Below are 19955 nucleotides of genomic sequence, written 5' to 3'. Positions count from 1 at the left end.
ATACTACTTACTTATCTATACTACTTATTTATTAACTACGTTATAAAGAATCTAGTAAATTATTAATATTCTATTAGGTATTTAATAATACTACTAGGTAAGACTTCAATAAGTATATAATAAAGAGCACCCTTATACCTATCTAGTACTTAATACCTTCTTTAATAATGTTTAGTATTATTAGGAGAGTAAGAGTAGTAGTAAGAGAATAAAGCTAGTAGTTCTTAAGTACTAGCTAAGTCCTTATAATTAGAAGGTTACTAAGATCCTCGTTAAGCTTTTAAAGCCCTCTAAGGTTACTATAAAATAGCTTTAAGGTAGTAGTATACTAGGCACTAGATCTATCTATAGTAGCTTTAATAAGTACTTTCTTATTATTAAGATTTTACTAGACTACCTAGAAAGTATAATTAAGGGAATTATTTATAAAGAAATTAAGGATCTAGAGACTAAGTAGAAAGATATTAAAACCACTATTTTTAAGGAGCTAGATAGTAAAACTTAGAAATTATTAAAAGTATTTATTAAACTTAGGTAGAAAAAGCTATATAAGTATTATAATCTTCTTACTAGTATAGCTTATATAGGTATAGTTATCTTTAATCTTACTAAGAAGTAGCGTTTTCTTAATTTACTATAGTCCTAAGTCCTATCTTATAAGGCAAAGAGCTAGAGATAGGACTATAAGTATAAACTCCTCTAGATCTAAGAGCGATATAAAGACCGTGAAGTAGACTGTGAAGTTATTCCTATGCCTGAGGATGTCTCGATGGACTATATTGAGCGCCGGCTTGCGCGAAGCGTAGCCGGCTCAGCGCTGTTTCGAAGCCCATCTGCTCAGTTCTGCTAGCCCTATGTCCCTGTCCCTGTAATACGCCGGGCTAGCCTGCCAGTATCTAATAGGGCTCTACTAGATAGGGGTTATAATATATTATTAAAGTTCACTCCTATAACCCTTAACCCCTACTATAAATATACTAAGTTATAAATTCGTTAGTCCCCTAAACCTTAGCTTCCTTAACTTATTTCTCTTACTATCTACTATTATAATACTAATTTACAAGCGGGACCTACCTTAGTACACGTAACCTCTTCTATTCATTCTCTGCCGGCAGCTCCATGATATCTTCGTGCAGGCGAGGCGCCGGCATTGATCCATACAACTCGGTCGACATTTGTGTGCCCGCGCCTGGACTCGTTGTTGCAGATCGATCGGAAAGCAGCGACACAACTCCGGACGGAGACTTTAGAACGGTGGATTGTCGAGGCTCTGAACCGTCCATTTCAATCTTTTCAAAAGTAGGGGGGAAATCGGCAGTCGGTGCTGCCGTGTTGTTGGTCTCGACAGAATCTTGCGTGGCGCGGCGCCGCGATCGCCGGCGCATAAATGCGAATACGAGTAAGCCTGCGGAAATGACAAACAGAGGAACGCAGACTCCAATTGCAGCTTTGACACCAGTGGATAGACCGCTTTGGGAACCACTTCCGGCGCCGGGACTTGTCGTAGTCGTGGGATCTGCAGCAGACGGTGTACCAGTCTTGGAGCCAGCGTTTGGTAAATCTCGGACGAGCACGACGGCAGGCGCCTCGACATACATGGTCGTGCTCGTGGAAGCGGCAATGCTGGATATAGACGGGGTTGAATGGTACCTGCAATTATTGGCCCAGTCTCCAGTCAGAGACTCTCCAGCAGAAGGTCTGTAAATGCACTTGTATGGGCCAAGCGCGTAACATCCATAAGCGCTGCAGGAAAAAAAAAAGCCAATGGGCTTTGTTAGCAATAATCGCTTCGAAATATTTGCGCCCGGCTCACTGAGCCAACAAAGAAAAAAAAAAAAAAAACTCAGACTGCCGTTCTTACCTAGGGCAACAAGCTATTGCCGTCTGTGTCTCCTCAAGCAGTGTATTCATCATCATCTCAAACTCGTTGACGACGTTTTCCGCCGAGGCAATGGCTATTGTCGCGTTTGATGACGTGAATCCGCACGCCGAAGTATATCCAGACGGGCAAATGGAAGCTGGCGAAAACACGGGATACACATTGTTTCTCGTCAGCCTCTGGAGCCTCTCGAATGCGGCACCATAACGCGGCGGGTAGCAGGGCTCGTCGACTTTGGGCGTAGCCTCGACGACTCCCAAGCACCTACGGCCATAGTTGAAGACGATGCGGTCCATGTGGTTTCGCAATGTAAAGGAGGAAGAAAGCGTCAAGGAAGTGCAGCTCAGCGGCGGTGTAAATGTCGAAGTCAGCGGTCCGAGGTTGACGGTTGGGTTTGCCGAGTCTCGTTTTGCAACTCGAGTCGGCAATGAGTCGTCGTCGCCTGTCGAATCATGCACGATAGTAGCCATTCCAGTCTGCATCTTGTTCTGATTTCTCTTGTACGTATGGGAAGATGTAAAGTTTTGAAAAGGGCAAACAAAAAAGCCTTGTTGGGCCGAACCCCTCCCCAGCAAGCCCGTGTGATCCAACAAGCATGGCACTTTTAAAGCACCCCGGCGCAGGGCGCAACGCAACGCAACGCAACGCAACATGCATGTTGGGAGAGCGCGTACCAATTAAATTTGGTGGCTTGAATCAGATGGCCTTGAATTTTAGCGGCATGCAAAGAGACGGGAAAAGATACGTCTAACGGAAGGGTGCAGTAGGATTAACCTACTATTTTAAAGTCCTTCTATTTAAAGTAACATGCAAGTCTCCCTTTTCCCACAGCAGAAACGCCCGCTGCGATGCCATCCAGTCGTCCTGGCCGGGCGCCAGCTCATAGTCGAAGCGATGGAGCAGACGGCTCGCAATGAGACGCAGCTCGTTCATGGCCAGATTCTTACCGATGCAGTCGCGCGCCCCAAAGCTAAAAGGCTTAAAGACGTCCTTGTTGTCGTTCTTGTACCGTTCATCGTACAGCGGGTGCGTGGCGGGCAGCCATCGCTGGGGGCGGTACAGGTCGGGATCGGTAAAGTTGTTTGGGTTGCGATACGTGGCCCATTGGTAGACGGAAAGCCGCGTCTGGTTTTGAGTTGAGTAGAGTTGAGTTAGCAGCCAGTCTTCTTAAAAATCTTCTCTCTTCCGAACACCTTGCGCCCCGGGTGTTACTTACCCCCTTGGGAATGTAGTCGCCGTTTATCAGAGCGCCGGGTGAGTGACGCGGTGTCGTTTCGGGGACCGGCGGGTAGACGCGGAGAGTTTCATGCAGGCAAGCCTGGAGATACTGAAGCTTGGCAGCGCTCTTCATGTTAATTTCCTCCTCAGTAGCAAATGTGCCGCGGATTTCATCCAGCAATGCTTGATGCGCCTCTGGGTTGTGTTTGAGATTGAAGACGAGTCCTGCTAGTGTAGTGGCTGTCGTCTCGCTCCCTGCAATAATAATCGTCGGCGTGGTGCTGACAATTTCAACGTCGCTCATGCCTCGGTTTCCATCTCTATTGTCGCGGAGCATGTAGCTCATGAAATCCTTGTGACCCTGGTCTTGGCGGGCCTTTTCACTCTCGCCCAGGCGCTCGACCGCTTTCTCGCTGGCATAGCCGCGAATCGTGGTAAAAGCTCCAACCGGCGAGATGGACACGGGAAGAGACTCGACAATGTAGTATAACAGACGGTAGTTGTAGAGAAAGCTTCGGAGGGCGGCGCTCTTGATCAGACTGAAAATGGACAGGACCCATGGATGGTAGCCGTTGCTTTCGAGGCTGTGAAAGGAGTCCGAGTACGCAAGCTCGCCGATAATGTCAAACGAGGTGAAGTTGAACCACTTGACGATATTGACAGTCTTTCCGCAGCGCTCCGTGAGGCGGTCGATGAGGAGGTCGACGTACTGCGTGACGACTGTTTCCTGCTCGGCGAGCGCGCCATCGCTAAAGGCGTGGGCAAGCTGCCGGCGGATGCGCCTGTGCGTGTCCTTTGGGGCAATGATGAGGCTGGACTCGGCGTTTGGAAAGGGCGTGAAGAACTTGTCAAACTCTTGCTTGCCCGTCTTGTGGCCGTAAATGTCGCGCCATCCGATGGAGCCGTCCACCGCGAGGTGATTGGGGCCGATGCGGACAATCGGGCCGTACTGGGCGTGCAGGCGCGTGGCGCGTAAATGGCCGTTGCCGACAACGTAGTTGTGGTAGATGTGAGGAAGATACCAGGCGGCCTGTAGCTTGGGTCCGGGATACTTGGACAGCGGATGGAACCAGATGCGGTAGACGACAAGGAGGAAAATGTACACCAGTGCCTATGCAAGAAGATTGATGAATTGTGAGACTAGAACGTTTATTGCAGACAATGTGTCAAACAAGGGAACAACCTACAGGAATAGCCACAATAGCAAATTTATCTCGCAGCGTTAGCTGGTGAGCCCAGCTTGAGATGTTCTGTGCAGAGTACATTTTGAATCAAGTTGAATTTGTTGTTTGAGTTGTTCACCTAGTAGGCTTGCAGGTCATTGCAGCACACTGATCATGCAGACATACTTATATGAGTTCAAGTCCGGACAATCGGTCAATCGAACCAAATTGCCTGCAAACTATGCCGGCACTTTTGCCAGCTGACGGACCGGCATGAAGTAATGCCCGCGGAGGCAAACCCGGGGACAAAGTGATGCGGCATGACATAATTCGCGGAGAGTCACTCGTATTGGAACCCGTATGCCTTGCCGGATGCAAATAGTGTCCATTTTTGATGCAAGTCAATGGGAGCTTGAATTCCCCGGGTTCGGCTCGGTCATATTTGAGTAGTGCGAGCCCGATGTGGTCCTCGATGAGAAGATGCCTGCCCCCGCAAGTATATGGATGCCTCAGCCCATTACGCTCGCGATGGATGTCAGCAGCGGACATAACCCGCGGACTTTCCGCAATTTTCATTGACTTACAGAGCGAAAAATATGCACGTTGCGTGCAACTCCGCAATATAGGGTTACATTGTATGCAAACATTGATGCAATGATGGAGGACAATTATCCTCGTTTCTTGCTTTGTTCCCACCATACTGCGCATTAAGCCAGTAGTTCGGCGCCGGTCTTTTGCTAGCGTCCGTACTCGGCCGGGCTTTGGCACTTTGGCTCCGATGTACAGCGGACATGTATTCTGTGATTGGTGGGCTTGGGGAGACTTGTCTGAACGAGCAGTCTTTTACGACGGGTGTGCAACGGTCATGCGACATGGGACGTATAAGTCAAATATACATCCGCGGATTGCGGAGAAAGGCACCGACGTCCCGGGCGAGCGTGGCGGAATCCAGATGACAACTGCAGCCCGCCCGGATACCGCCAGGACACCGGTGTATGAGTTCAAGTCTCACAGACAAGAAATAGAAGACGCGCCAAAGAAAAAAAGAAACGGAGACCACTCATGCCTTATCCACATTCGCATCGACCTTGCCAACATAGCCAGCGCATCGCACATCCGCACGGGATGGGCCGTCTCCGGACGGGCCGTAGACCCAAACAAGGTACTAGTTATGCAAAGCGGGCCGTACCAAAATATGTTGGAGAGTTGAGTATATGGCTCTTTCTGGTGTCTAATCGAGTTGTCACAGGTTCTGCACATCTATTCTCCCGATGAGGCCGGTCAAAGATAATTTCACAAAAATCTGTCGAAACTCTCATATCAGACCAGCCAGTTCTCTTCCACGCCATTCGCCACGATGAGGAGCACTGTTTACCAGTGGCAATTTTTGCAAACAAAAATCCGTACCCTACTTTTACTTCATCAAGTTACTGCAACAAGAAGGGAACTAATAAAAGGCAGCTTGCCACCCGAGCGTGTTCGCTTGTGGTGAATTTTTTTTTCTTTTTTTTTTTTTTTTTTTTGTCAAAGCACTGTTAGCTTTCCTAAGGGCTCATCGGTTACAGGTGCGCGTCATCAATCTTGCGTGCTCGTCTTTTTCCCGGATTTTTTTTACACGACGACGCGCGTAACCTCCAAGTCTTGCAGCCCGAGATAGCAATTGACCGCCATGTTGAGATCTGCTTCGGCATGCAACGAGCGCATCACATGCTCTACCCCGCGCTGTCCACCAATCGCCAAACCATACACATACGGCCGGCCGACGCCCACCATTGTCGCGCCCAGGGCAATGGCTCGCAGAATATCCACGCCGTTGCGCACGCCAGAGTCGAAGATGACGGGCAGCGGACCGGCAGCCTCGACCACGGCAGCGAGGCCGTCAATGGCGGCGACGCCGCCGTTTGCTTGCCGTCCGCCGTGGTTGGAGTAGGCAATGGCATTCACGCCATACTCGCGCGCCTTTTCCGCATCGCGCGGATGGCAGATGCCCTTTAGTATAATGGGCAGCGTGGTCAGGCCGCGTATCCACGCGACATCCTCCCACGTGAACGCGAGGTTGGTGAAGATGCGGGTGAGCCAGGCACCCGCGTGCTGCGGGGTGAGCTCGTCGGCGGAGGAAACGCCCACCATCTCGAGGAAGCGCGGATCCGACGTGTAGTTTGCGAGGCAGTGGCCCTTGAGGAAAGGAATGTAGCCGTGCGCCAGGTCCCGCGGCCGCCAGCCGAGGATGCCCGTGTCCAGGGTGATGGCGAGCGCGTCAAAGCCGGCCTTTTCAGCGCGCTTGACAAAGTTTGCCGTGAGGGTGCGGTCAGCGGGAGGGTACAGCTGAAATACGCCAAAGGAGCTCCCGCGTGCTGCTGCCACCTCTTCCATGGTTGCTTCGGAGAGAGTCGAGTACATTGCCATCATGTCGAGTTCCTTTGCCGCCGATGCCGTGCACAAGTCGCCGTCCTTGTGCACCGCTCCCAGGACGCCAACGGGACAGAGAAATGTCGGCGTCGCAAATCGTCGTCCGAGAAACTCGGTCGACATGTCTCTGGCGGATCGATCCTTGAGCATCCGCGGCACGAAGCCGTACTTTAACATGGCAGACACGTTGGCGTTTTGCGTGTGTTCGTCTCCTGAGCCGCCCGCAACATATCCAAACATTCCTGGATCCAAAGTGGACTGGGCGCGTTTCTCGAGTTCGGCAAAGGTGAATGGGAGCTCAGAAAGCTCGCCTCTCGCACCATTCGCATAAATGTGGTTTTGAAACTCTGCTGGGTGTTGCACGTCGTTGGCCAACACTGGCTTTGAGCGCTCGGCGGTTTCGCGATGAGCCATTATTACTACGGGACTTGCTGGATGATCCGGTGTATTGGTGAAACGTTGCCAACTGCCTTGGCGACAACGAAAATGCAACGTGGAATTATTTTCTCTCAAGTATATTGGAGATGTTTACTCTGCAATCGCGAGGCAAGGCACAACATTTTGTACATGCCAGTTGGTGCGCTCGGGCCTGATTACTCTCTTCTATGACAGTTACAGAAGAGGACCAACTAGCAAATCCTAGCCTCGGGCCTCGGCCACCAATCACCAACTTGTCGCAACGTTGTTCCAAGTCCGCGGGCACTAGTGAAGAGGGCAGAACTTTAAACTACTGTTCATGCTGATTACTGTTCAGACGAAAAACGAAAAGTGACTCAACCGTCTATCGAATAAAACTTTCAGAGTTTTTTCTCTAGGACTTCGGGGCGTTTGATCCGACATTCCAAAAGACTCGACGCCACAGTCTCCGCGTAAGCGGCTTGCCTGTTCAATGAACAAATGGTTTAATATGCAGAGTGTGATAGCGCGATGCTTTGGGGCCAGAAACTGCAGCGCATTAAATTTAAAGGCTGAAGGCGGACTTCATCGGGGCGGCGCAGTGCACATGGTCGTGGGAAAGGCGTGGAATTATTCAAATGGGATAAACAAATTAAATCTGGAAGAGCCTTGATTCAAATAAATCAGATTAAAAGTTTCTATAATCCATGCAACTCAGATCCAACCCCAAACTTGAATTTATTCATTTGTTTGCAAGCCTGTGCTAAATACGTCAATCCCTAACTTTGAGCTCCGCCCGGAGTTGTTGAAGCGGTTGTCGTCTTGCCTTTGCGCTTCTGCATACCCAAGTATGGATTTGTATCTGCCACGAATGGTTATCAAAATCGATCAGAGGCGGTACTAGATAAAAAAAAACATACAATTTTTCTGCTTCAACAGCACGAAGCGGCCGGCTCATGATAACAACGTCGGTGACAGTGTTGATTGGCCTTTGGTTTGATGGTATGTATTGGCCGCTTGTGTATGGGGCTGCACCTATTGGGTCCCAATGTCCAGGCGGCCCCTACATTTGTGGTCGGGCGACGGCATGTCCCAGGGGCGCTGGACAAGGTACAAGATTGTAAAGGCTCGATGAAAAGAGCTAAATACAGTAAAAGATAAATTGAAAAAAACTGGTTCTTAGAGCGGAGTGTTTGAAGGCTTATAGCTAGACTAGCCGCGTATAACTTGGACAAGACTCATTTCCGCCATCTTATAATGACAATCTCACCGTTCTTTTTGCAAATATCAATAGTCTAAAACGAAACAAACGAAATCACAATTTTCCCAAAACATTTCAAGACTTCTGCCATAGCTTCTTCATCTTCTCAGAAGTCAAGACATACTTGTTCCTCATCGGAAACAACTGCTGCGGGTCCCATTTCTTACCAATATCCATGAATCGTGCCAGAGCCGTGTTGGATAATGGTGTCGACTGTGAGAAGTGTGGCTGTCAGAAACTTTGAATCCAGATCATGGTGCCATGAGTCGGGGGAGGAGGGGGGGAATCTGGTTTTGATTTGCTTACATTTGCCTCATCAGAAGTCACGTCGTAGTCTGCGGCAAACGTGCCGGACGAGTACGGCAACAACTTCTTGTATCGAGATTGCCAGTGCTCCTTCATCGAGGGTGTCAGGCTTGGGTCCGCCCAACCCGCGAATGCACAAAAGTACAGCTCAATCGGCACGCTATATGCGCAAGCTGCCTCGTCCGGCTCCCAGCTGGGGATGACGAGAAGGGAAACCGATCTGAGCGTGGGAATGTCCGTCTGAATTGGTTCCGCAGCATCGAGCAACTTGATACTCAGTCAGATCAGACACTCCCGGGGGGGCCGGGGGGGGGATCTAGAGGGCTTACCTTGTCCAAATCCACCGAGCTGTCCGTGCAAAGGCTCTGAAACCGCCAATGCTCACTGCTTTCGCTATTCCACAGCATGTTTTGTTCCTCCCACATCTTCTCCAAGGTCACTTCCTTCCAGGAAGACTCCAGTACGGACGACCTGAGTTCAGTCGGAATCTCTTCATAAGCGGCGAGCATTTCTTTCGCTTTGCTCTCGGTATCAGCAATGGCAATATTGGTGACGAGGAATTTGAGGCTCGACTCTGCGGGCGGCTTGTCTGGAAGACTCTGCGCCTTTGCCTTTTCCGGGTATAAGATGGCAGCGTTGAGTTCAGTTCCCATTCTCGGCGTCTCCTTGGACCGCTCAACAAACCACTTCACCAGAGGTTTGTAGTTGTTGCCCAGCTCGAAAATAAGATGCTGACCCCACCATTTTGTTCGAGGAATCGTTTTTCCCCAAAATTTCGTAATGACACCGAAAAAGGCAGGACCGCCTCCTCTTGCCGCCCAGAAAAGGTCGGCGTTTTCCTCGGCGCTGGCAATTACAATGCGGCCGTCGGCCACGACGATTTCCAGTTGGGTGACCCAGTCGCGATAAGTCGGGCCCCAGCCTCGCATGCCTACGCCCTGCCCGGCACCGAGGTGGAAGCCAGCCGCCGCGACGGTGGGACAGTGGCCGTGAGGGTAGAAACGATTGACTTCCCGCAGCTTTTCCGCCAATTCCTGAACCCGCACCGAAGGGCCAAAGGTGATGCCATGGGTTTCTGAATCGTATTGCACGCTTCGGTTGAGGTGAGTGGTATCGATGAGAATGCCCGTAAAGATGGCTCCGTTGGTCAGGGTATGGCCGCCTGATCGAACACCAACATCTTTCTTCAACTCGTTTGCCCGCTTCAGTGCAAACACAATGTCTTCCGCATCATGAACCACGTGGATTTCTGCAGGGTATGCATCAGGAGCATCTCCACTAGGATTGTTGCGTCTGCATGTCTCGTAGTCCGGGGTACCGGGATAGAGAATCTTCTCCGAGTATTTTCGATAACATTCGTGGGTAGGCATAGTGGATAATCAAGGGGCAAGTTGTAATTAAATTGATGAGGTTTGTTAAAGACAAGTTGTACAAACAGTCATCGCCAAGAGATGTGATAGCTCATATATATAGGCCACTCTCCTCTATATTTGATGGAACAATAACGGCCTGCGCTGACTGCCGACTGCTGACTGCTGACTGCCGACTGCCGACTACCGACTGCCGAAGTGTCGAAACAAGTGTTTGAACAGTTGGCCGCAGGATGCTCTCCACCACACTCATCCCTGTCCCGCTATCGTTTAAAGTTTTCGATCGGTTAACGGATTATTTAGTGCTTGATCCGTTAACGGGTTCTTTAGCGCTTCGCTTCGCTCCAATACTATGATTCGACCTATATCAAGAACCGCCGCTCGTCCAGATAGGTCCGGTTTCCACGGGCCCGAATCGGTTTTTCCCCATCACCCACCACCCCCCCGGAGATGATGTCAAGATGCTCGCCATCTCTCAAGGCGCTTTGACGGATGGATTACTATAAAGGCTGAACAGCCTCCACTTCGCTTATCTTGACACAGACGAGATTTACCCACAAGGGGTGGGGTAGGGAAAAAGCGAAAAGAAGGGGCGAAAACGCCTCCGTTAACATTACTCGTAGATGATGAACTTTACATCTCCGCATCAGGCATGAATTTGATATTTGGAATCGACTGGTAGCGATCTGGACAACTCGCCGGCGTCCTCGGCCGCCGGCCCATAAGTGGTACACAGCAAGAGGATCGCTCCACCTCTTCATGATGGTTTGGTGGCGGTTCGGCATCTCCTTACCGGTAGCCGACTGCGCCGAGCTATATAAGATTGAGTTTGTATGGCTGAGGACAAAGGGCGAGTTGAAGTTTCATATTTGAATCAGTAGTCGGGTCACAGGCCTTGCGCGGCATTCTTAGCAGTCAGAGACTCGGTATCCCCGAACCCTGAAAAGATAGGGACTTGCCGGAGGCTTTTGATGGAATAAAAGAGACACGTGTTCTGCTGGCATGATGAAATATATACCTTCGAGGGCTAACGTTAGATCTGTATTTGTAGATAGGAAACCGCGTTCGCTCTCTCTCGCAGACACTGGCCTGTGTAGCACACGGTGTGTCGTGCGTAATCTGCACTTATGCGCTTCGTGCCTGCGCAAGCATTAGTAGTTCTATTTATATACCATTTCATTCACTTTTGGGTTCTTCATAGTGCAGAGGTTACATGAACTCCGTCATAGTAGCGTGAACCCTACTTTTATAATGAGATTAGAGCCTGTTCGTGTACGACGATGCGTCGCTAGCAAGAAATGTAAAAATCTGCGCCGGGCGTCGGAAGATGCATGTGGCAAAAGTTCCAAAATGATACGCCTTTCAGCTCTGCAGGCTGGCACGTCCCACCATTCCAAGCCACTCATCCCTAATAAATCGGCGTATCCAACGCCCGCGACGGATCGAGGGCCTCGAGACGAGACGACCTCGCTGGGTTTATGTTACTCTACGAGTTCCCCAACATGTATATCAAAATTTTTGGATGCTCGAGACGAGGTTCAAGCATGACGAAGCTGCTTGTACACTGAAGCCATGTTCGTCAGCATTCAGGAGTGTAAGCATGTGAAAGGCTTCATTGTCGCCATCTTTACATCAATCGACTCGATCCCGCAAAGTATTTTCCATGTTCTGGATCAGACAATATAATGACTGCTGCAAACAACATTCTCATTACAGGCGCTGCAGGCTTTCTCGGGCCCATACTGGCCAGCAAGCTACTCGAGAACAGCGCGAACCGCGTGGGATTGACGGACCTCAGGGCGCCGTCGCCGCCGACAGGATTCTCTGACAACGAGCGATGCATCTGCGTCGGCGCCGACCTCACAGTCGGAGAGGAAATCACCCGACTACTCGCTCTTAATTCAAGTTGGAATGCCATTTTCATTATTCACAGTATCATGTGCGTGGGATGCGAGACGAACCCTGCGCTCTCCACAAAGGTCAACATTGAAGCGACGCAGGCTCTTCTGACAGCCGTTTCGAGGCTACACAACGGCGACTGACGCAAGTCGTATATGGACCTCCATACACAACAAACGGAACCATCACTGACGACACGCCAGCGACTCCCGTCGGAGTATACGGCACGCACAAGCTCATGATGGAAATATTCGTCAATGACCTTCACCGTCGCAGCCTTTTAGACGCCTTTAGCGTCCGATCGCCGACGGTGACGGTTCGCCCAGGGGCGCCCAGCCGCTCGGCTTCATCCTGCTTGAGCGGCATGGTGCGCAAACCAATGCCAGGACAAGAATGTGTCATGCCGATTGACGACTACTCGGTCAGACAAGTCATTTGCAGCCCGCGCATCATGACTGAGAATTTTGTTCGCGTCACGGAGGCGCTGAGCGATCGATGCCGGCCCATACCCGCGCCGTGTACATGCCGGGAATATTCGTGACGGTCAGCGGCACGGTCAGGGCGGTTGCGCTGTGTGCGGCGAGGAGAAGCTGGCGTTGTTGAAGGTGGAACGCAATGTCGAAGCCGAGAGGTTGCTGAAGAAGTGGCCACAGATTTCGGACTTTGAAGATGCCAAGAGGCTGAGTCTCGTGTTTGACTCTGACTGCGAGCAGATCTTCCAGGAGTACGTCGACAGCTTGATCTAGACAGCCTTTTGGCAACCAATGGCTTTATTCTTCAACTCATATTTTCTTTGCCATACACTTGTCGTCTTCCCTGTGCGAAATAGATGGGGCAGGTATTTCGAATTTGTAGCAGCAAGTCGGCCGCCTTTGTGGCGGACTTGCGATAGCTCAATGTAGAAAATTCGGCCTGATGTTTCTTCTCGGTGGCGTCTTTGTCCTAAAAGAGGATGTCGTCTTCTTCAAAGTGCACACCTCTGTTTCGTGGGCGAAGGGCGTATCGGCAGACGAAGTAAGTATTCCAATTTTTGTCGGCTGAGCCCCAAACGCTTAATCAAAGGGGGCAGGTAGTAAAACCTCAAGTCCAGAGGCCAAGTGTCACATATAAGGGACAAAATTGAACGCCAAGAGACAGGCGTCTGTGATTTTTGGCGTGACACCAAGGCGGTGAGGATGCACTGCAGATGCGCTACAGGTCTTTTGCAGATGGTACAGATAGTACTCCAGCAGCCCGTTAATCAACAGCCAGGGAATTAATAGCTAGTTAATACTAATTAACTACTTATTAAGATTAGGTGTAGATTAAGACCAGCCATTAATTAACTAGCTGCTGATTAACTAGCTGCTGATTAACTAGCTGCTGATTAAGTAGCCTCCTCCTCGAACTTCAAGCGGCCGATTATATAGGAGGAGGTTGGGGGGAGTGCGGCCCGGTGGTGGGAGCGTGGGAGCTGAGGAGGCGGGAGCGTTATCGAGCACGCCAAGCTCGACGTTCGTCGTCTTCTTCATGGCGGCCGCCTGCCGCCATGCAGCAAAAACCGTTCACGGACACATGCACAGCCACAGGAGCTGGCACAGGAGGAGGGGGGCGGGAGTTTGCTGGTTGGGAGTAGAGAAGAGGTCGGCGCGGCGGATACTGTAGAGATCGACACCTTACTCAAGGCAGGCCGGAAGACAATCAATTAACAGCCGTTTAGTCAGTAACCAAGCACGAGATGCTGATTGACTGGCTGCTGATTAACTGCCTGCTGATTGACTGCCTGCTGATTGACTGACTGTTGATTGACTGGCTGTTGATTGACTGGCTGTTGATTTATAGACTACTCTCGGCTGGTGTCTGCTGCTGCGCGCCATGCTCCAGTGTCTTGCGGACTGCCTCGAGCAGTGTGACGATCTCTGCCGCGGCGCCCTCAAACTTCGCGATGCGGTCCTTCCAGTGTTGGTGTAAGTTTATGAAGCTTCGTGTTGCCCGCCTACACCACGTTGTCTCAGATGTCGTCCCACAGGTTCGAGACCCGTTTTAGATCGGCTGCCCAACGATCAAACACTGCCACCCATCCGCAATAGTGTGTAGATCCTTCTCGAGCGCCTTCTGTCGAGGCAGCCTCTGTAGCGCATCTGCAGAGGACCTGTAATTGAGCTACATTTTTCAGCCGCTCTTAGCCCAGCTTGGACTTGGCCTCTCACCCCTCTGTACTTGAGGTTTACTGCAACCCCGATCAACAGCGATGCTCAGCTCGAGACGCTCGTTCGCTAGTCCCTTTAGCCGAGTCTGCGGAATAGTGCCCCCGAGACGAGGACTTCAGTTATCTAGATTCAAATGTGTGGGGTTTGCGGGGAAGTCAGTGAAACGAGGGCGTTGACGGCTTGAAGTCCAGAGCATTTCCAGGCTCGGCAATGGCGGAATCTTAGCAGCAATATACCAACCCGGGCTTTGGTGCAATACGAGTCTCCCCATCGTCGACAAATTGGCCTTCTCGATCCCTGGTTTTAGAGTGCGAACCTGCGCTTAGTCTGAAACTTTTGGGTATAAGTCAATCGCGGGGGTGCCAACGGGCAACCCGTCGAGCTCTATCAGGCCACTTAAGCTTCTATCAGACGATGGCAAGGCGAAACACCCGAGAACGGGCATCGGTTGACACGAAAATGAAACAAAATATAATCAGGGGACTGCTACGCGGCAATGCGCCTGCATCACCGGGGCATCGGTAGCGCCGTCAGGGTAGAATACCTGAGGCGGCGCAAAAGTTGCAGTCAACTATTCGATCTGCTTCGAGACTGTGAGCTCAGAAATTCTCTTGAAAGCTGCCGCCCAAATCGAAAAGCAAGAAACCTCGTGTCAGACTGCAGGCGAGCTGCACGAACTCGCAGGCGACATCACCGACCTCAAGACGGGCGACGAGCTTCGTCGCGGTGGCGAGTGGAGCATAGGGCAAGCTAGATAGCTTGGTGTCCAATACCGACATCTTTGAGCCTGCCAAACTTCTCTCGTGAGTTTCTACGCCGCGTCTGAGAAGCAGCCGTGCTGATTCCGGTGTCAGCCCTGTTAAGCATCGAAAAGAAGCAATCCGACCACACCACGGTCGTCAATGTCAGCGTGCCATCCGCCACCGAACAAATGTTCAAGCAGAGCGGGGGGTCAACGCGGGGCGCTCCGTGATTCCGAAGGGCTCGAGTGATTGGCAGAATAGGGATAATATCGACTCTGATTTTGCGCTGGATCCTGCGAAATCATCGAGACGTTGGATATCAGGGCGAGGTTCAACAATCCGAGCTTGACTAGCAGTTGCACAGCGATCTGAAAGATGCAGCGGGAACACGGGACGGAAAAATGCATTAAATCTGCTCAGTCTGTTTGAAGACGGACGATTCGTGCTTCCATCTGGCGTACGTCCAGGGATTACTTTGAATATCGAATATGCTATTCATCTAAGAATCGCAGCGATTTCTTTGGTGCTCGGGTGAAGTATTGTTGCACTGGCTATTGACGTTGATCAGAGATGCGGTTGAGAAGCCATTGTCAGGGCATAGCCAGCGCCCATCCAGTGATGAAGGGTTCACAACCACTCGACCCGGCCCTTTCATGGTCGATAAAGCCGATAAAAGACCAACAGCGCGGCGTCAGTTAGATTCTTGAGCCTTGATTCCTCGAATTGTCTAGTTTCATTTTGAAGCAGTGTTTGGACGTGCGCACCCATATTTCTCAGGGGTCACTCCAGCTTAGTCACCCACCTTGACAAGCTGTCCTGAAGGTGGCTCCTGTATCGCGACGAACGAATCTCCTTCTCCAGGCAATTCGAGCACCCAACTTGTTCACATTCTTTTCGACATTTCTTTCCCTGTACTCCTATAAATTAGCGCGATTCTCCGACAATTTTTCTCGTCCGACTTCGTTATCCTCAGAAATCACCTCGACCACGTCCCTACGAGCACCACGACGCGACTTCACAATGGCTCCCAAGGCTACCAGCAACAAGTACTCGGTCATTCTCCCGACCTACAATGAACGCCGCAACCTGCCCATCATCACCTGGCTGCTGAATCGCACCTTTACCGATGCGTAAGTCGACGCTACAACACACTGCCACGCGCCCCCCCTCCACAAGAACAGAACACACCGCTGACCCCGCCCAGCAAGCTCGACTGGGAGCTCATCATTGTCGACGACGGCTCCCCCGACGGTACGCAGCAGGTGGCCAACCAGCTCGTCAAGGCGTACGCGCCGCACGTCGTCCTCAAGCCGCGCGCGGGCAAGCTAGGCCTCGGCACGGCGTACGTGCACGGTCTCCAGTTCACGACGGGCAACTTTGTCATCATCATGGACGCCGACTTTTCGCACCACCCAAAGTTCATCCCGCAGATGATTGCGCTGCAGAAGACGGCCAACTACGACATCGTGACTGGCACGCGCTACGCGGGCAACGGCGGCGTGTTTGGCTGGGACCTCAGGCGCAAGTTTGTGAGCCGCGGTGCCAACCTGTTTGCCGACACGGTGCTGCGCCCGGGCGTCAGCGACCTCACGGGGTCGTTTCGCCTTTACAAGAAGAGTGTTCTCGAAAAGGTCATTTCCAGCACCGAGAGCAAAGGGTACACGTTCCAGATGGAGATGATGGTGCGCGCCAAGGCCATGGGCTGCACCGTCGCGGAGGTGCCGATTACGTTTGTTGACCGCCTGTACGGCGAGTCCAAGCTCGGCGGTGATGAGATTGTCGAGTACGCCAAGGGTGTGCTGAGCCTGTGGCTCAAGGTTTAAATGAAAAGATTGTGTAATGGCAGGGAGAATGGGAAGAAATGCAACGCATGCCCTCGTGTAACATATTTTCAACGGCGGAATGGCAGGCACAGGCTGTGTCGCTTACAATTAATACATGAAATGTCCAACCCGGTGGGTTCTTTGAGCTCGTATTTGTGTATTTTACATGTCTATTCGTGTCTGTTTTACATGTTGCGGCCGCCCGTCACCATGATGGTCTGGCCAGTGACGTACGAAAACAAGGGACTGGCCACCGCCAGGATAGCCGCCGCCGCCTCTGTCGCCGTGCCCGGCCTTCCCAGCGGAATGTCGCTCTTTGCCGGCGCTGCGCCGGACCCCGTTCCCTTTTGCGCCTTCGGGATGCCCAGCGCAATCTTTTTTCCGTCGGGGCCCTCAACGAACGCGCCCTCCTCCTTGGCCGCCGTCAGCCGCGTCGCAATATGCCCAAACGCGACGGCGTTGGCGCGCACGCCAAACTGCGGCCCCCATTCTTTCGCAATCGTCTTGGTGAAGCCTATGACGCCAGCCTTGGCCAGCGCGTAGTTGATCTGTCCGGCGTTGCCGTGGACGCCCGACGTGGACGAAATGTTGACGATGCAGCGCGGCTCGCCGTCCTTGACGCGAAAGTAGGGCGCGGCGAGGCGGATTAGGTTAAAAGGCGCGGTGGCGTGCAGGGCGAGAATCGTCTCCCACTGCTGGTCCGTCATTTTGTGGATGACGCCGTCCCAGGTGTAGCCGGCATTGTTGACAATGATGTGGATCTTGCCGTTTCCAAAGGCAGCGGCGCGGTCGACGAGGACTTGGAGGTAGGTCTTGTCGAGGACGTCGCCGGGGACGCTGATGGCCTGGCCGCCAGACTTGTTGATGGCGTCGGCGACGGCGGCGCTCTTCTCTGCAAGTGACGAGTGAGTTTACCGGTCTGGCGGTGATGGCTGAAGAGGGGGAAAGGGGAGACGCGTACTGGCATCAATGTCGGTGACGACGACCTTGGCGCCCTCGTTGGCAAAGAGACGCGCAGTTTCGGCACCGATGCCCTGCCCGCTGCCGGTGACGATGGCGACTTGTCCGGCGAGGAGACCCTTGGGGTAGTTGAGGTGGTTCGTGATTTGCGCAATCCGGTCCGACATTGTGGGTATTTTTCTGAGTTGATGCTCTGCGACGCGATAGATGGGACTTCGATACACATCCAGTATATATAGAAGTGGTGCAAGAGGCGGGGAGCTGGGGTAAATATCGAGGAGCTCTTAATGCCTGGGGTAAGTGGGGAGAGAGATCGAGAACCTGCTGCCGAGTGGCTCGAGCTCCATCGATGCCGAGGTTCTGGTGGGACGAAGCCCGCGGAGGTGGTGATGCGCTCCGTCGGCCGTTTCGCATCGCGGGATTTGTTTGCTTATACTTATCATCTTACAGATTAAACTATAATTTTCTGATTATCCTTCCCCCTTCTTATGGTTCAATGTGTTTGTCGGGTACGACGGTACGCTCCTGGTGTCACGGACGGCGTTACTGTTCTGGGTTAGGGTGATAGAAACCGGAGTTTCCATGGAAGCAGCTTCCACCACTCGGAATGAACTATATTGAGCGAACATTGGTCAAAAGTCTTTCCACACGAGTTCTATTGAGCGATAAACCGCGATTCAAAGGAGGGAGAGTGGTGGCGCAATCTCGGAGCTTCTTGACAAGCGGTGTCACTAAGTTGCATCCACAAATCGACCTCCGGCTTTTCCCTTCCGTTGTCGCCTTTTGACAGCACAATCTGGGCGCTGATTACAGAGCTTTGGACTTATATCATAACGACATGACATTGCGCAAAATCAGTGATTCATCATTAATGGAAGAATTTTTGGTCGCACCATACAGATTGATGCTGGTAGAGATACTACCAAATCATCGCGCAGAATAGAGCTTAGTCATAATAGCAAATCTCCCCTTGATAGTACACATTGCAATGACTCTTTGACGACCAAACTCAAAGAAAATCTCCCCTTAATAGTACTCATCGTAATGACTCTTTGACAACCAAAACCTTTGACGTCTCTCTAATCAAAACACAGTCCTGCGCAGCCGGATCAGCCCAAATCGCTGCAGTCTGAAAGCCCTCCAAGACACTTGGGATTACAGTCACTGGGATCTGTGTCGGTATGAGAAATTTTGATCTTGTCGCATCCCAAAAGCGGCGTTGACGGAAATCAGCGGAGGTTCCTGTCGGTGTGGATTTTTTGCTGTGAAGTAGCTGATGTAGAATCATCAGTCAATCAGCAATTCTGGAGAAAGAGAGCTATAAGGCCTAGTTTTTTGAGCATATAGGAACTTACGACAGCGGTGCTTAGTAGTAGTAGAAGAGATAGAAGAAGAAGGGAAGAAGAAGGAGAAGAAGGAGAAGAAGAAGGAGAAGTTGTTTTGCTCTTGCTCTGCCCGCCTTTTGTCTACTGCCGACATTGATAAGGAACTCACCGGGAGATGAAGAGCGAACGGTAGTGTTGACTTGATCTGTTAGATCGATGTGTCGGTTGACATGGTGCCCTCAATATGGCTAGCATGCGCCCCATTCTTCCGCAGATGGATATTTTTTTGTCGAGGATCTTGTCAAGGCTTCGAAACTAGCATTACTGGGTAGAATCCAGCATGTTGATGTCGCAATAGAAAGAAGCCCATGATTGTAGCAGGGGCTGCAGCCAAGACAGGGACCGGAACAACGTGCCCACGGCCACTCGCCGGCATGGCTGCAGCCACGACGCGGGCCAGGACAGCCAGGCGTGAGAGGCGGCCGGGGGATGACAATGCGAGCAGTGGGGGCAGCCACTGGCCTCGAACGCCGGGCGGCGGAGAAAACGCCAGAAGGTGGCCACCCCGAGCCCAAGAAGGGCGATCGTGATCATTATGCAAGCGTAAACATGCTCTACTACTTCGAGAGCCATGTTTTCTTCGTTATTTTATTAAGGTTTTCACCTTAATATTCGGTTCCTATTCACGTTAGCAGTAGACACAGGGGCAGAGCAGAGCAGAGCAGAGAGAAAGATGAATGAAAAGGATAAGGAAGAGTGAAAAGCCGAGCCTCCCAGTAAGCACAGTAAACAACACATTTTTAGGTAGTGCGTGACTGCTGCACATGAAATATTAAATAGGAAGGAGGGATTAGGCAAAGGCATTGGCAGAGCAAGAGATCAAGTCTAGGTAAGTGGGGTTACGAAGTTGATGACTCAGTCAGTCGGTGCATCAGGGGAGCTAATAGGGCCACGGGTACCCGTGGCTAAAATATTTCACGGGTACCCGTGGGGATTATGTCAGCGCATTCCTTC

The 19955-nt window shown here is 51.5% G+C and overlaps 7 protein-coding genes across 7 annotated transcripts; 2 read left to right on the top strand and 5 right to left on the bottom strand.

Moving 5' to 3' along the window:
- Window positions 1-1094: 1094 nt before the first annotated feature.
- On the bottom strand, window positions 1095-2361 carry BBA_08663 (uncharacterized protein; the record flags this gene model as incomplete). The annotated part of the gene is made up of 2 exons (XM_008603760.1): window positions 1095-1743; window positions 1862-2361. The coding sequence occupies 2 exons, from the start codon at window positions 2359-2361 to the stop codon at window positions 1095-1097; spliced, it is 1149 nt and encodes a 382-aa protein (XP_008601982.1).
- A 295-nt stretch (window positions 2362-2656) lies between these two features.
- Window positions 2657-4362, bottom strand: BBA_08662 (Cytochrome P450 CYP561D2P; the record flags this gene model as incomplete). Its single annotated transcript, XM_008603759.1, has 3 exons — window positions 2657-3004; window positions 3096-4208; window positions 4285-4362. The coding sequence occupies 3 exons, from the start codon at window positions 4360-4362 to the stop codon at window positions 2657-2659; spliced, it is 1539 nt and encodes a 512-aa protein (XP_008601981.1).
- Window positions 4363-5871: 1509 nt separating this feature from the next.
- On the bottom strand, window positions 5872-7083 carry BBA_08661 (FMN-dependent dehydrogenase; the record flags this gene model as incomplete). The annotated part of the gene is made up of 1 exon (XM_008603758.1): window positions 5872-7083. The coding sequence occupies one exon, from the start codon at window positions 7081-7083 to the stop codon at window positions 5872-5874; it is 1212 nt and encodes a 403-aa protein (XP_008601980.1).
- A 1318-nt stretch (window positions 7084-8401) lies between these two features.
- Window positions 8402-10002, bottom strand: BBA_08660 (FAD linked oxidase domain-containing protein; the record flags this gene model as incomplete). The annotated part of the gene is made up of 3 exons (XM_008603757.1): window positions 8402-8539; window positions 8633-8899; window positions 8962-10002. 3 exons carry the CDS (start codon window positions 10000-10002, stop codon window positions 8402-8404), a joined length of 1446 nt encoding a protein of 481 aa, XP_008601979.1.
- Window positions 10003-11687: 1685 nt separating this feature from the next.
- BBA_08659 (nucleoside-diphosphate-sugar epimerase, putative) lies at window positions 11688-14160 on the top strand (the record flags this gene model as incomplete). The annotated part of the gene is made up of 7 exons (XM_008603756.1): window positions 11688-11941; window positions 11995-12322; window positions 12462-12625; window positions 12804-12915; window positions 13723-13847; window positions 13896-13969; window positions 14057-14160. 7 exons carry the CDS (start codon window positions 11688-11690, stop codon window positions 14158-14160), a joined length of 1161 nt encoding a protein of 386 aa, XP_008601978.1.
- A 1693-nt stretch (window positions 14161-15853) lies between these two features.
- On the top strand, window positions 15854-16656 carry BBA_08658 (mannose phospho-dolichol synthase; the record flags this gene model as incomplete). The annotated part of the gene is made up of 2 exons (XM_008603755.1): window positions 15854-15963; window positions 16038-16656. 2 exons carry the CDS (start codon window positions 15854-15856, stop codon window positions 16654-16656), a joined length of 729 nt encoding a protein of 242 aa, XP_008601977.1.
- A 185-nt stretch (window positions 16657-16841) lies between these two features.
- Window positions 16842-17783, bottom strand: BBA_08657 (short chain dehydrogenase; the record flags this gene model as incomplete). Its single annotated transcript, XM_008603754.1, has 2 exons — window positions 16842-17548; window positions 17618-17783. The coding sequence occupies 2 exons, from the start codon at window positions 17781-17783 to the stop codon at window positions 16842-16844; spliced, it is 873 nt and encodes a 290-aa protein (XP_008601976.1).
- Window positions 17784-19955: the final 2172 nt, after the last annotated feature.

The sequence above is a fragment of the Beauveria bassiana genome (genome assembly GCF_000280675.1).
Source record: "Beauveria bassiana ARSEF 2860 unplaced genomic scaffold BBA_S00037, whole genome shotgun sequence".
NCBI classification, from domain to species: Eukaryota; Fungi; Ascomycota; class Sordariomycetes; order Hypocreales; family Cordycipitaceae; genus Beauveria; species Beauveria bassiana.
The sequence above is the reverse complement of the archived record's forward strand: the minus strand, read 5'-3'. Positions and strand labels throughout refer to the sequence as shown.